The 14,610-nt window shown below is 44.0% G+C and overlaps 1 protein-coding gene across 7 annotated transcripts in view; it reads right to left on the bottom strand.

The window, feature by feature from the left end:
• abca2 (ATP-binding cassette, sub-family A (ABC1), member 2) overlaps positions 1 to 13,658 on the bottom strand; it is a 79,989-nt gene extending 66,331 nt beyond the window's left edge. For 4 of the 7 annotated variants that reach the window (XM_014171163.2, XM_014171167.2, XM_045707049.1 and 1 more), the window contains exon 1: positions 13,231 to 13,657. In XM_014171163.2, coding sequence (XP_014026638.1) covers positions 13,231 to 13,296 — 66 coding nt within the window. In that variant the 5' untranslated portion in view covers positions 13,297 to 13,657. Of the gene's footprint in view, positions 1 to 13,230 lie in introns of all 7 variants that reach the window. The other 3 variants (XM_045707051.1, XM_045707050.1, XM_045707053.1) reach the window with 1 other exon arrangement.
• Between the last annotated feature and the right edge of the window lie 952 nt (positions 13,659 to 14,610).

The raw sequence follows: 14,610 nt of genomic DNA, 5'->3' as shown, positions 1-14,610 counted from the left end.
CCAGAACAGACTATGGGAGGCGCACAGTGCTACATAGAGCCATGACTACATGAAACTCTATTCCACATCAAGTAACTGATGCAAGCAGTAAAATTTGATTTAAAAAACAGATAAAATACACCTTATGGAACAGCGGGGACTGTGAAGCAGCACAAACATAGGCACAGACACATGCATACACAAACATACAATAACATGCGCGCTATACACACACATATACATGGATTTTGTACTGTAGATATGTGGTAGTGGTGGAGTAGGGGCCTGAGGGCACACAGTGTGTTGTGAAATCTGTGTTGTGAAACTGCCTTAATTTTGCTGGACCCCAGGAAGAGTAGCTGCTGCTAATGGGGATCCATAATAAATACAAATACAAATACTGTACACTGGCCTACTCTCCACTGCTTACACAAGACTACAAGATCCACAACCTAAAGGCCCGCATGATTTACCAAACAACAGCACTGCTGCAGCTCAAAGGGAAATGTGGAGAATATTCATCATTTGGAAAAGAGCCGTGGGGAAACCTATGTGCGGCTGTTAGCCAACTCCACTACCGGGCAATGGAGAGGTTGGCTAAAGCACAAAGCAATGTGAATACCAGACTAAGGCTTGTGTTATCACCGGGAGAAATGAACAATGGACTCCACAGGTTATATGACAAAGATGAGTAGCTACTCTACTGCAGCGTCTGCCTAAATCCTGATCCTCCCCCCTCCCGTCCTTTCCCCACCTCTCATCTCCTCTACTCTGCTCTGCTTTCCTCTCATCTCCTCTCCCACCCCCCCCCCCTCCTATTCTCTATACTCCTACTCAGCCCTTTTTTCCACTCCGCTCCACTCCCCATTAGACAGACAAGACAACATGAATTTTGCAAACAAGCTCCTCTCTGCTTCCTTTTACCAGACAGACAGTGAACAAGACGTTCTGCTGGCTGGGCCATCAATCCTAAGAAGAGAGGCTGTTGGACACAGAAGACACATAGAACAAACAAACTATCCTTCTCCTGTCACCCAAAGTCACATCCATCTAACAGACAACATTTAGCGCACTATTTAGTGCACTATATAGGTACTTAGGCACTTCGGCATACAGGACACTTCCTATTACTTGGAACTAAAACCCTTCTGGAGAATAAAAATCTACCTTTTACAACAAACTAGAAGAGAGGACGCATTTACTAATGGCCTGTAATACATCCCAAATGGCACTCTATTCCCTATATAGTGCACTTTGACCAGGGCCCATAGGACTCTCGTGAAGTAGTGCACTATGTTGGGAATAGGGTGCCAATTGAGACACAGTCCTGGGAGACGGTTATCTTTCACATTATTAGTTTAACATCAGAAAATTCAAGATGTCTATAAAGGTAAAACATGACTGTCACTTGCGTCGAAAGGATTGGACCAAGGCGCAGTGTGTTGAGTGCTCATCTTCCTTTATTATGAGAGAACACTTGAACAAAATAAACAAACGCCAAACAACAGTTCCGCGAGGACAACGACGATACGAAATACAACCACCCACAAAACCCAAAGGAAAACAGGCTGCCTAAGTATGGCTTCCAATCAGAGACAACGAAAGACACCTGCCTCTGATTGGAAACCATACTCGGCCAAACCTGGAAAACGAAACATAGAAAATGAAAACTAGAACACATTCCCCTGGAAACAAACAAACCCCAAAACACACAAAACAACCTCCCCTGCCACGCCCTCACCATTCTACTATGGCAAATGACCCTTTTCACTGGTCAGGATGTGACAATGACGATTTGATAAGAATGAACATTGTATTATGGTTATGGTACAACAGCTGTAAATATTTAATGGTATGCTTTAAACACGGCAACTAAATTAGATAAAGCAGCTGAGAGGCCATTTTCATTCCATTAACAGTAAGACACCCTGATTACAGCTGAGGGAACACAGCGAGGGCTAGAGGAGGGAGGGAGATAGAGAACACATGAAAAGAGAGATGGAGGACAGACGCAGAGAAATAGACAGACATACATTTCACATTCTGTAGATGTATGTGGATGTGTGCACATTGATATTCACACTTCCACATCATATTAAATAACCAATCTAATGATGATGATCCTAATGATGACAATAATGATTGTAATTAAACGAACACACACAGGCACGCACGCTATCCCTGATCTCAGTAGGTGTGAGAGCATTGTTACTGGCCACAGATCTGTAACAGCAAACAGGTGGCTCACACATCAGGACTGGGGAAGGGGCCATGCACAGCCGACATACAGTCATATCAACACACACCCTGACTTGAGAATACACAGTGGTAGATCCTTCCACCATTAGATCCAAGTCTCTGTCTACTATTCCCATCAGTCAAGCTTTACTAATCCCTGATTAACTATGAAATGCCTTTATGAGATGTAGTTATAAAGCAGTAACAGCCATTTGACAGGGAAGGCTCCACACTCACCATACTGTCACTCAGTTATGTCAAACACATAGCAGGTGATATAAGGTCAACACTTGATCATTGTGCTTTATCCTTACAGTTACAGCAGGCAAAATGGTATGATTACTAATCTCTCTCTGTCTCTCTCTCTCTGCCCGCGTGGTGACTGGCGGCTGTTGGAATTCTCTCCCTCTCCCCTAATTTTTTTTCTTCTTCTCCATCTCGTATATTCAACCCAGTCTCTCTTCAGCACGCTAGGCTCTGGAAAGAAGGAGTTGGAGCAGAGGACTCTTAAAACCCATTGGAGGGCCTGTGATTTTTTTTTTCTTCCCCTCTATGGAAATCAAATGCCTGATTTGTTCTGGCACCGGCCCAGTCAACACCACCACCAACACTGCCACCACCACCAACCAGTGACGTGTGGTCAGGGTAGACAGGGTAAGCATTGTTTTACCCTGTGAAAACGAGTGAAAAAATAACTGTCATGAAAAATAAATACATCTACATTTCATCAATAATCATTTCGTCATCGTCATGCTTTTTTCTGCATGACAAAATCTATTTCCTGAACTAGTACTTAGGTCCCAAATTTGTGGTGAGCTGGTACAAAATGCGCAAGGAGGCCAGGGGAATGGCACCCTCGCCGTGTGCCTTTCTCCTGTCCTTCAAACTCTAAACTCAATGAAAGGCAATGACATGACTTGCGCATGCGTGTGTCTACCTTATACTGCCAGCTAAAGGATGCTGAAAGGCAAGCAGAAAGCTTCGCTGCCTTCCATGTGTGTCAATATGTCCCATTCATTTTCATATATTGGCGTGAAAAAAGTAATGGGGTTTACATTCGTTTTACTGCTAGCTAAAGTTAGCTGAACAGGATGACTAAGAAATTGCATCGGAAACAGTTTTCATAGTCAGCAGCTTCTATTGAGGGAATTTTCTGAAATGGATAAAGACATGCAGTTGAAACTGGACCGATCAAGGATGACTCTCATCCCTTGCCGTATCTCCATCGCGTCAAGACCGACAGACTTCTAAAACTGAGGGCCAACAGGGAGGAGTTTTACAGTTCAGTCACTGATGTCTTTACCCAGAAGGATAGACGGGTGGTGAAAATGTGTATTTACAGTAGCGCCGTTTACTATTATTACATTACATGTCTATTGCGTATCTCAATCAGTAGCAATGACTACTAGGCATTTTTGTGTGTAGCAGTGTCTACAAGTAGGCCTACTCACTGGCATGTGGGTCGCTGTCAGTGGTGCTGAAAGTCACCTGTTCATGCAGGACCTGTGAATCAGGATTTACATTAGCCAGTAATTGCTCGCTTTTGGCTGATAAAATAAATTAAAAGCTGATAAATAACATTTAGGAGAGAGAGAAAGCGAGAGCGGAGCCTTGGCCTAGGCTACTGTTGATTGCAAAGATAGAGGCCTTTTTCATTTAAGTAAAACTAAAGTTAGAGAGTATGACTATAGTGAAAATTCTATACAAGGTAGGGCTCCAGTGTCACGGGCGTCGTAAGGATTAGACCAAGGTGCAGCGGGAACGTGTATACTCATCTTCTTTATTTTTATTAAAAGAAGGAAAAACAAAAGAAACACGTATACAAAACAACAAACGACACTAAACAGTCCTGTCAGGTGCACAGGCACAAAACAGGAGACAACTACCCACAAACCCCCATAGCACAAACACGCCTATACATAGGACCTTCAATCAGAGGCAATGAGGAACAGCTGCCTCCAATTGAAGGTCAATCAACAAACCCTAAACATAGAAGTAGAAAAACTAGACTGAACATAGAAAAACACTAACCTAGAACATAGACCAAAAACCCCGGAACACTCTAAACAAACACCCCTCTTACATAATAACATAGCCCAACAAACCCCGAAACACTCTAAACAAACACCCCCTGCCACGTCCTGACCAAACTACAATAACAAATAACCCTTTACTGGTCAGGACGTGACATCTAGACTGCGACCATTTAGTCGCATTTTGCGACCATTTAGTTGCATTTTATGACCCTTTCTCTTGGCTGTGTGTAAAAAAAAACATTGGTCGCATTGTTGCGGGATGCACAATCATTTACCTCACTAAAAACGTCCTATTCTTTAGGAGGCTAAAACTATGATTTGGTCAAACAGTAAAGTACATTATCCTCTTGATTCAAGCAATGAAAGTGTCTGCCCGTGTGCCCCTGTACCTGTTTTGCTGGGGACCGCTGCTGTGTCGAGAGAGTCACTCTCTCCTTTCCCGGGGGGGAAAAAATGCTCTGGGAGAAAGAAAAGTGTTCTGATTGTATAACATAAAAAAACAAATTCCTGTGAAAACACAACTATCTTGTTGTCACAGATGGAAAGAGGATGTTCTCAGCTTTCTGTAGGTAAACTTTTTATTTCTCAACTCTCAATTAGGAGCTCAATAGCAACTATTTTGAAAGATATTTGATATGGCTTGAGATACAGAGCACTCGAAACGCAGTGAATAGGCCTCATTGGACAGTAGGCTAGAACTGCAACTTTTTGGGGGACATTAAATGTCTCAATAGAAAGTGCCTACTTGGCCTCAGACCTCACCACACGCCACTGCCACCTACACTGCTACCAGCACCACTACCAAGACTGCTACCACTACCACTACCACTAAGACTGACACCACCAGCCACCACTACCACCAACAGTACCACCACCACCAAGACTGCAACCACCAACACAGCAACCAAGACCAACACCACCAAAACTACCACCACCACCAACACTGCCACCACCACCACCAAACCTGCCACCACCACCACTGCCACCACCACCGCCACCACCACCACCACCAAGACTGCCACCACTACCACCAACACTGCCACCACCACCAAGACTGCCATCACCACCACTACCACCAACACTGCCACCACAACCACCAGCAAGACTACCACCACCACCAGAACTGCCACCATCACCACCAACACTGCCACCACTACCACCAAACCTGCCACCACCACCACTGCCACCACCACCGCCACCACCACCACCAAGACTGCCACCACTACCACCAACACTGCCACCACCACCAAGACTGCCATCACCACCACTACCACCAACACTGCCACCATCACCACCAAGACTACCACCACCACCAGAACTGCCACCATCACCACTACCACCAACACTGCCACCACAACCACCAGCAAGACTGCCACCACCACCATTGCCACCACCACTCCTACCAGGCTGGGAGTCTAGGCTAGACCAGTGAGAATCCAGATGGAACTGAATGGGAATTTGGAATATGGGGGGGGGCTTGTGGCTACTGTATCTTGTAGCCAACTCTTTGTGCATGAAAACAATAGAAGAGCTGCAGCACAGTATGGTACCAGGCTAGTGTGTGTCAGGCTTGGGTTAACCCAACATCTAGTCCTAGAGAGGGCCTGCATGGACCATGCCAGGTGTGACTGTGAGCCAATAAAATAGGTACTGTATGGAAGGCCAAGCTGTATCTGTGTGTGTTTATTATGCTGTGTGTCATAAAACATATTTATTACAGTGCCAAACAGCATCAAACTACAGGAAGTTCTGTCATACTTCTAAAGACAACTGGTCCCAAGTCAATCCTTTTTTTCTAAATCCTTAAAATGATGAAACTCAAAAGGCTGTTAAACATGATAGAAAACATCAAATGCATGCCTCGGGCTGGAGTAACAACTGAATTAATCAGGTACTGAACTGTAATATTCAAATTGAATAACCTGTCAATCAAAATCCTCAAGTTATTGGATATTCATCCAGTTGGAACATCCAGGAATATTCAAATCCCCTTTCGTAAAAAAAAGTTATCCAAAGGCTTGCAGATAATCTTTTCTTACTTGTTGAATATATTCTATGCCCAATTCAATATTTAAACTGTTTCTGTCACCTCAATTATACAAAGAAAGAGGCAATAAATCAAAACAAACGAAGCATGTATTAGCACTCGTAAAAAATGTAATAAAACATTTGTAATATAATTTTGAGAGTTTCATTCTTGGTACCGGTTTCAGTCAGGGGCTGAAGTAAACTCAGAGTCAGACATTCATAAAAATGTATATCTTCATATGCAAATTGCATACCCTACATATCAGCCACTGCAGGTTGGGCCATATAATTCTTAAGGCTCTAGTCACGACTCATTGACGACATCATTCATGAGCTCTCACTATTAGTGAGGGATAATGGATTAGAGTAGTACACATTCGGCTCGTACAGTACTGTAGTAGTAACCCTCTACTACAAAGTGAGAAATCTGTGTGTAGCCCCTCCAGACTGACCTCCATTTCCATCTCTCTCCTGTCTGAGTCCCTGCTGTGAGATCAGCATACAGAGATAGCTTGTGTCTAACATCCCCAACATCTATGAGCTACTGCAGTGCTAGTCCATTAGAGTTTACAGATATCATGTATAATTTATTGGCTTGCCAGTTTGACTCACTCCTCTGTAGTTGTCACCTTCTCTCTTTCTCCGTTTCAATCTTTCTCCCCCTTTTAGCTCCCTCCCATCTCTCTCTCCCTTTCCCTCTCTCTCTCTGTCTCTGTTACCCAGCCAGCTCTGCCCGCCGCGGCACGGCCCTCAGTCAGCCAATCATTCACGGACGCTGAGTGCCTGACTGGGAGAACTAGGTCATGAGTGCTGATGCTGCTGCTGCACTAGGCAGGCTAGTGGTGAGCTAAGAGAGTGCAGTGGGACAGAGAGGGGTTTGACCACCCTCTCTCTCTTGCTGCACTCTCTCTCAGCTTTGACCCCTCTCTCTCTCTCTCTCTCTCTCTCTCTCTCTCTCTCTCTCTCTCTCTCTCTCTCTCTCTCTCTCTCTCTCTCTCTCTCTCTCTCTCTCTCTCTCTCTCTCTCTCTCTCTCTCTCTCTCTCTCTCTCTCTCTCTCTCTCTCTCTCTCTCTCTCTCTCTCTCTCTCTCTCTCTCTCTCTCTCTCTCTCTCTCTCTCTCTCTCTCTCTCTCTCTCTCTCTCTCTCTCTCTCTCCAACAGAAACATGTCTGCAAAGCAGGAGCAGTGACAGGGAGTTATTGACAGACAGGAAGAGGAGCTAAAGGTTTGACGCTACAGACATGGGACTTTCCTGTACAAAACAACAAAGGGATGAGGATAGGTTATTTAGTGATATTTGCATTACGCCTCGACAGACATTGTTTTGCCTTGGAAATAATCACAAGGTATTTCTGTGTGGCACGGACTGTCAGGCAGAAAACAAAACAATGAACCATGGTCTTCACACCATGGCGTCAGTTGGTTGCTATGCAAATAAAGACCTTTCCGGTACAGTAGGCTCTTTCGAAAGCACAGTAAAAAGTTGTAAATGATCAACTCTCCTCACAAACATTGCTCTGTTCATAAAATGTCAAACGTGCACTGGCATAGTGGATACTCACAAATGGCAACCTGTTATTCCCTATATAGTGCAATACTTTTGACCAGAGCCCTATGGGCCCCGGGAATAGAGTCGGTCACAGCCACAGAGTTTCCCATTTCTATACAATGGCAGGAGTCGCTCATTAAAACATAGACCAAAGCATGCCACTGGTCCTGACAAATGCTGACTAGCCCCATCCTAGAACCCATCAATCCACTAGGCTAATGCTATAGACATCTTCCTGAGTCCCTGCAGGCCCAGCGCTGGGCTGCATGATAATAAACCTACAGATGACGTGGCTGTTACTATTATTACTCTGTGGCAACCCTAGTGTACTCCAGGGAATCTATCTGACGTCTTTATTGAGGCTGTGTCCTAAATTTCACCTTATTCTCTACGTAATGCAGTACTGTAGTGCATGAACAGGGCCCTCTGGTCAAAACCTTGTGCACTATAAAGGGAATAGGGTGCCATTTGAGACAGATTCTGTGTGTAATCTCTGAAGGGGAACCAAAGACAAAAATAGCACAAAAAAAGGACACGGTTGGCAAAGACATTAGGCTGTGATGGATGATGGATAAAACTAAGCATCTTTAGGAACAACAAAACAAATGTGTCCGGAGCCTCCTTTTAATGGAAAAGGGTAGATGTGAACTATAAAGATCTTTACGCAAAACCCCCCACTGCTGTAAATGGAAAGGCTCCAAAATGCATGGAAATAGATTGTGCTCTCTACGGACTACTATAAATAGGCCCTGTTGACTGATTAACTAAAAACAGTCCTTTAGGTCATTAGGTTTTAAAGTAGGTACTTTACACTGTACATTAAAGGGGTTCACTCCAAAGTTTGTCAGGTGCTGTCTACAAACTAGGCACCATACATTATAAGCATTGTTCTGGGATTCATCCAATGGCATTGAGCTTGAATACCACCTCAGTCACTGGCTTCATCAATAAGTTGACCGTAAGTACATCCCAACCAGAAGCCATGGATTACAGGCAACATCCGCACTGAGCTAAAGGCTAGAGCTGCCGCTTCAAGGAGCGGGATACTAATCCGGACGCTTATAACAAATCCTGCTATTCCCTCAGATGAACCATCCAAGCAAGGGGTCAATACAGGACTAAGATTGAATCCTACTACACCGGCTCTGACGCACAACAGACGTGGCAGGGCTTGCAAGCTATTACAGACTACAAAGGGAAACCCAGTTGTGAGCTGCACAGTGACGCGAGCCTACCAGATGGGCTAAATGCATTTTATTCTCGCTTCGAGGCAAGCCACACTGAAGCATGCATGAGAGCACCAGCTGTTCCGGACGACTGTGTGATCACACTCTCCATAGCCGATGTGAGCAAGATCATTAAACAGATCAACATTCACAAGGTCGCGAGGCCAGAAGGATTACCAGGACGTGTACACAGAGCATGCGCATACCAACTGGCAAGAGTCTTCATTGACAGTTTCAACCTCTCCCTGACCCAGTCTGCAATACCTACATACAGTGGGGCAAAAAAGTATTTAGTCAGCCACCAATTGTGCAAGTTCTCCCACTTAAAAAGATGAGAGAGGCCTGTAATTTTCATCATAGGTACACTTCAACTATGACAGACAAAATGAGAAAAAAAATCCAGAAAATCACATTGTAGGATTTTTTCTGAATTTATTTGCAAATTATGGTGGAAAATAAGTATTTGGTCAATAACAAAAGTTTATCTCAATACTTTGTTATATACCCTTTGTTGGCAATGACACAGGTCAAACGTTTTCTGTAAGTCTTCACAAGGTTTTCACACACTGTTGCTGGTATTTTGGCCCATTCCTCCATGCAGATCTCCTCTAGAGCAGTGATGTTTTGGGGCTGTCGCTGGGTAACACGGACTTTCAACTCCCTCCAAAGATTTTCTATCGGGTTGAGATCTGGAGACTGGCTAGGCCACTCCAGGACCTTGAAATGCTTCTTACGAAGCCACTCCTTCGTTGCCCGGGCGGTGTGTTTGGGATCATTGTCATGCTGAAAGACCCAGCCACGTTTCATCTTCAATGCCCTTGCTGATGGTAGGAGGTTTTCACTCAAAATCTCACGATACATGGCCCCATTCATTCTTTCCTTTACACGGATCAGTCGTCCTGGTCCCTTTGCAGAAAAACAGCCCCAAAGCATGATGTTTCCACCCCCATGCTTCACAGTAGGTATGGTGTTCTTTGGATGCAACTCAGCATTCTTTGTCCTCCAAACACGACGAGTTGAGTTTTTACCAAAAAGTTATATTTTAGTTTCATCTGACCATATGACATTCTCCCAATCCTCTTCTGGATCATCCAAATGCTCTCTAGCAAACTTCAGACGGGCCTGGACATGTACTGGCTTAAGCAGGGGGACACGTCTGGCACTGCAGGATTTGAGTCCCTGGCGGCGTAGTGTGTTACTGATGGTAGGCTTTGTTACTTTGGTCCCAGCTCTCTGCAGGTCATTCACTAGGTGTGGTTCTGGGATTTTTGCTCACCGTTCTTGTGATCATTTTGACCCCACGGGGTGAGATCTTGCGTGGAGCCCCAGATCGAGGGAGATTATCAGTGGTCTTGTATGTCTTCCATTTCCTAATAATTGCTCCCACAGTTGATTTCTTCAAACCAAGCTGCTTACCTATTGCAGATTCAGTCTTCCCAGCCTGGTGCAGGTCTAGAATTTTGTTTCGGGTGTCCTTTGACAGCTCTTTGGTCTTGGCCATAGTGGAGTTTGGAGTGTGACTGTTTGAGGTTGTGGACAGGTGTCTTTTATACTGATAACAAGTTGAAACAGGTGCCATTAATACAGGTAACGAGTGGAGGACAGAGGAGCCTCTTAAAGAAGAAGTTACAGGTCTGTGAGAGCCAGAAATCTTGCTTGTTTGTAGGTGAACAAATACTTATTTTCCACCATAATTTGCAAATAAATTCATTAAAATTCCTACAATGTGATTTTCTGGATTTTTGTTTGTCATTTTGTGTGTCATAGTTGACGTGTACCTATGATGAAAATTACAGGCCCCTTACATCTTTTTAAGTGGGAGAACTTGCACAATTGGGGGTTGACTAAATAGTTTTTTGCCCCACTGTATGTCATGGAGATCACCATAGTCCCCGTGCCCAAGAACGCGAAGGTAACCTAACTAAATGACTACCGCCCATAGCACTCACGTCAGTAGCCATGAAGTGCTTTGAAAGGCTGGTCATGGCTCACATCAACACCATCATCCCGGAAACCCTAGACCCATTCCAATTCGCATACTGCCCCAACAGATCCACAGATGATGCAATCCCAATTGCACTTCACACTGCCCTTTCCCACCTGGACAAAAGAAGCACCTATATGAAAATGCTGTTCACTGACTACAGCTCAGCGTTCAACACCATAGTGTCCACAAAGCTCATCACTAAGCTAAGGACCCTGGGACTAAACACCTCCCTCTGCAGCTGCATCCTGGACTTCCTGATGGGCCGCCACCAGGTGGCAAGGGTAGGCAACCACACATCTGCCACGCTGATCCTCAACACGGGAGCCCCTCGGGGGTGCGTGCTTAGTCCCCTCCCTCCTGTACTCCCTGTTCGCCAAGCACAACTCCAACACCATCATTAAGTTTGCTGACGACACAAAGGTGGTAGGCCTAATCACCGACAACGATGAGACAGCCTATAGGGAGGGGCTCAGAGACCTGGCAGTGTGGTGCCAGGACAACAACCTCTCCCTCAACGTGAGCAAGACAAAGGAGCTGATCGTGGACTACAGCAAAAGGAGGGCAGAACATGCCCCCATTCACGTCAACGAGGCTGTAGTGGAGCAGGTCGAAAGCTTGAAATTCCTTGGTGTCCTCATCACCAACAAACTATCATGGTTCCTGCCATCCAGGACCTATACACTAGGCGGTGTCAGAGGAAGGCCCAACAAATTGTCAAAGACTCCAGACAGCTAAGTCATGGACTGTTCTCTCTGCTACCGCACAGCCAGTTTTATTTTCTTAAAACCGCATTGTTGGTTAAGGGCTTGTAAGTAAGCATTTCACAGTAAGTTTATATTCGGTGCATGTGACAAATAAAATTTGATTTGATTTGATATTCAGGCCCAAATTTCAAATGAATGGGAAAGGCACCATCTAATTAGAGTTATGTAAGAGTTCATTCAATCCCATTAAGTCCGGGTTTACATACTAACAATCATATCATAACAGGTTATAACTTAATAATATGCTATTCTGTATCTGTAGTTATAGAAGAGTTAGATTACTGCTCAGGGTCTTTTAGGTGCTGCTGCAGCTTTACTAATCTGACATAAGCGTGTAACACTGTGTAGCCTAACACGTGCACGTGCTACTGATGGGGAGCTTTCTAAGAAAGTAGTGTCGTTTGTTCCACTGTGTGGTTTTAGAAAACAATGTGTAGACCAGCGTTTAAAAAACGTGTTGACGAGTCGTGTTCGCCAGAACACAGACATACACGTACTATAACATTAAAATGAGCCAGAGCTGCGAAAATCCTTGGATTCTGGTCCTTTCTCTCTATTATCCTATCTGAAGGGAGAGCTACCTCAGAGCATCTTATTTTTGCTGGGATATGCACAGATAGGTGCCAGAGCACCTGCCCCCTCTGTGAAAGTGCCCCTCCCAAGATGTTAGACTGAGCACCAGCTGTCCCCATTCTCAGTGTCCTGTCCTTACTGTCGTTGTCTGTCAGGTAGCCTAGGCTACACTTGAGGCTGGTGTTTAATCCAAAAGACCCAAATAGATGCATACAAGCAATTGGTTACGCTATACTTATGCATTTTTTTTTATATGAATACCATTTAGTTCTTTAAATGTAATCTATTATCATTTCAAGATGCATATCATGATACATTTTCACGATACCAGAATTACTTGCAATTAAAAAAGTTTATTAAATGTGTGTTTACATCTTCTTCCCTACCACATTGATAGATGTACTGAGGCGCATGAGCTAATATGAATTGTTGTTTGTTGAAACACAACAACCTGTTCAGTTCTATGTGCACGGCAAGTAAAACCCGGTGCAACACCAAGTGGTTCTGTGTGTACAAGTAAAACCCGGTGCTACACCACCACATCTAAACATCTTGGAAACTACGGCAGCGCAAATTGGCCTACAATTTCACAAACATATCAGTGAATGAGATGTATTGATAATAAAGGGACGAGGTGCTAAATGTTCAGTCGATACATGATGATGGCTCTGAATATCATGCCAGCCTGAAATACATGCAATGGAGCTGCAGCAACCGAATTCTATTGTAGACCGACGCCTGTCGGGTCTCGCGCTGACATCCGGCGAGCGCACAAGCTAAAGAAGGCCCACATTTCCAAGTGTCTCCATTCTAATTATCATCTATGAATATCAACGAAAATGTTTCCTTACCGGTCCTCTCCTCTTCAAAGACACATTCTTCCACAACAGAAGATGTAGCTGGTGGAGGAATCCCATTTTCACAGGCTCGCGGTTTAATGGTTAAATTATGACACCGTTAATTAAGTTGCCATATAGTGGTGGATTTTTGGATATGGATTACGAACCATTCCGAGGTATTTAAATGACAATTTAGATACATTTCTGTTGGACAAGCTATACAGACTTGATATAGGGTTATTTGCCCATTTTACCTCTCGCTCTCTATCTCTCTCTCTCAACTATAGACCAGATTACTGTTTTCCTCCGCTGATGGCTAAATGTGTCTAGCTGTATTTCAGCGGCAAGCCAGGCTGGTATTCTGTATGCAATCACCATCCGCGGAAAAATACAGAAGCATCCAATGGAAACCGTGCTTATGCAATGCGTTAGAATGAACCGAGCACGGTGGGTATAGGGAGAAATATCACCGTCGTGCGGTCTAGTGGGCGGAGACAGCTACAGTACTCTACCTCTTCTCCCACTGTAATCTCGATTCTATTCTTTGAAACACAAAGTTCTTCCAGCCAAAACCGAGTAGTCTATGTAAAATTTTAACCTATTTTAACCTAGAATTTTAACCTAGTCATTTCAGTGTAGACAGTCTCTCAGAGTTCCCAAATCTGAGTTGTAGAATTCTAGATCTCTCTAAATGTTGTTCTTCCTTACAAAATATTTGTTATGACCATTGCTTTCTCAAATGTTTAGTCATGCACTCATGTGTCACTCTGTATGTGTGTGTGTGTGTGTGTGTGTGTGTTTGTGTGCAGAGAGAGATTATACAAAAATGGAGACAGACTGAGCATCTTTGTGACATGTCTTTATGCAGTGGTTCTAAATACTAGGGGTCTGGGAGGACCCAAATAAGTTTTCTAGTCAAATCTTAAACAAAATATTGTGTTCATATCAATTCACTTCTACCACTCGAGGATTATATATTGATTTACCTGTTCCTAAAGAATATACCTGGCCAAAGCAAATTCTTTACTTCCGATGCCATCTAGTGGTCTTTTTATAAATTGTTACTGCTATGATAGTTATCCTTTTCCTTTATATAGTGTGCTACATAGAGAATAGAGTTCCAATTGGGGCACGCAGGTAGTGGCACGACAGTAGTGTTCTAATTTGTTAGCAGGGGAAAGTAGGGGTGTGATAAATGTATAAAAGCATAAGGAAATGCTCCTCTGTGGTGTATTATTGCGAAGGTTTGAGTAGATAAAACACGATTTAAATGATAGCCCTTTTCAAGCCTTCCATTTTGGTACAATTATCAGTTTAAATCAGACAGCTCTTGCACAGTAGCCAAACTGAGGTCATGGTCACGGGCGGGACCTGGTCTACAACAGGAGAGAA

The sequence above is a fragment of the Salmo salar genome, chromosome ssa24 (genome assembly GCF_905237065.1).
Source record: "Salmo salar chromosome ssa24, Ssal_v3.1, whole genome shotgun sequence".
Classification (NCBI taxonomy): Eukaryota; Metazoa; Chordata; class Actinopteri; order Salmoniformes; family Salmonidae; genus Salmo; species Salmo salar.
Note: the sequence above shows the minus strand (reverse complement) of the source record. Positions and strands in the feature narration are given on the sequence as shown.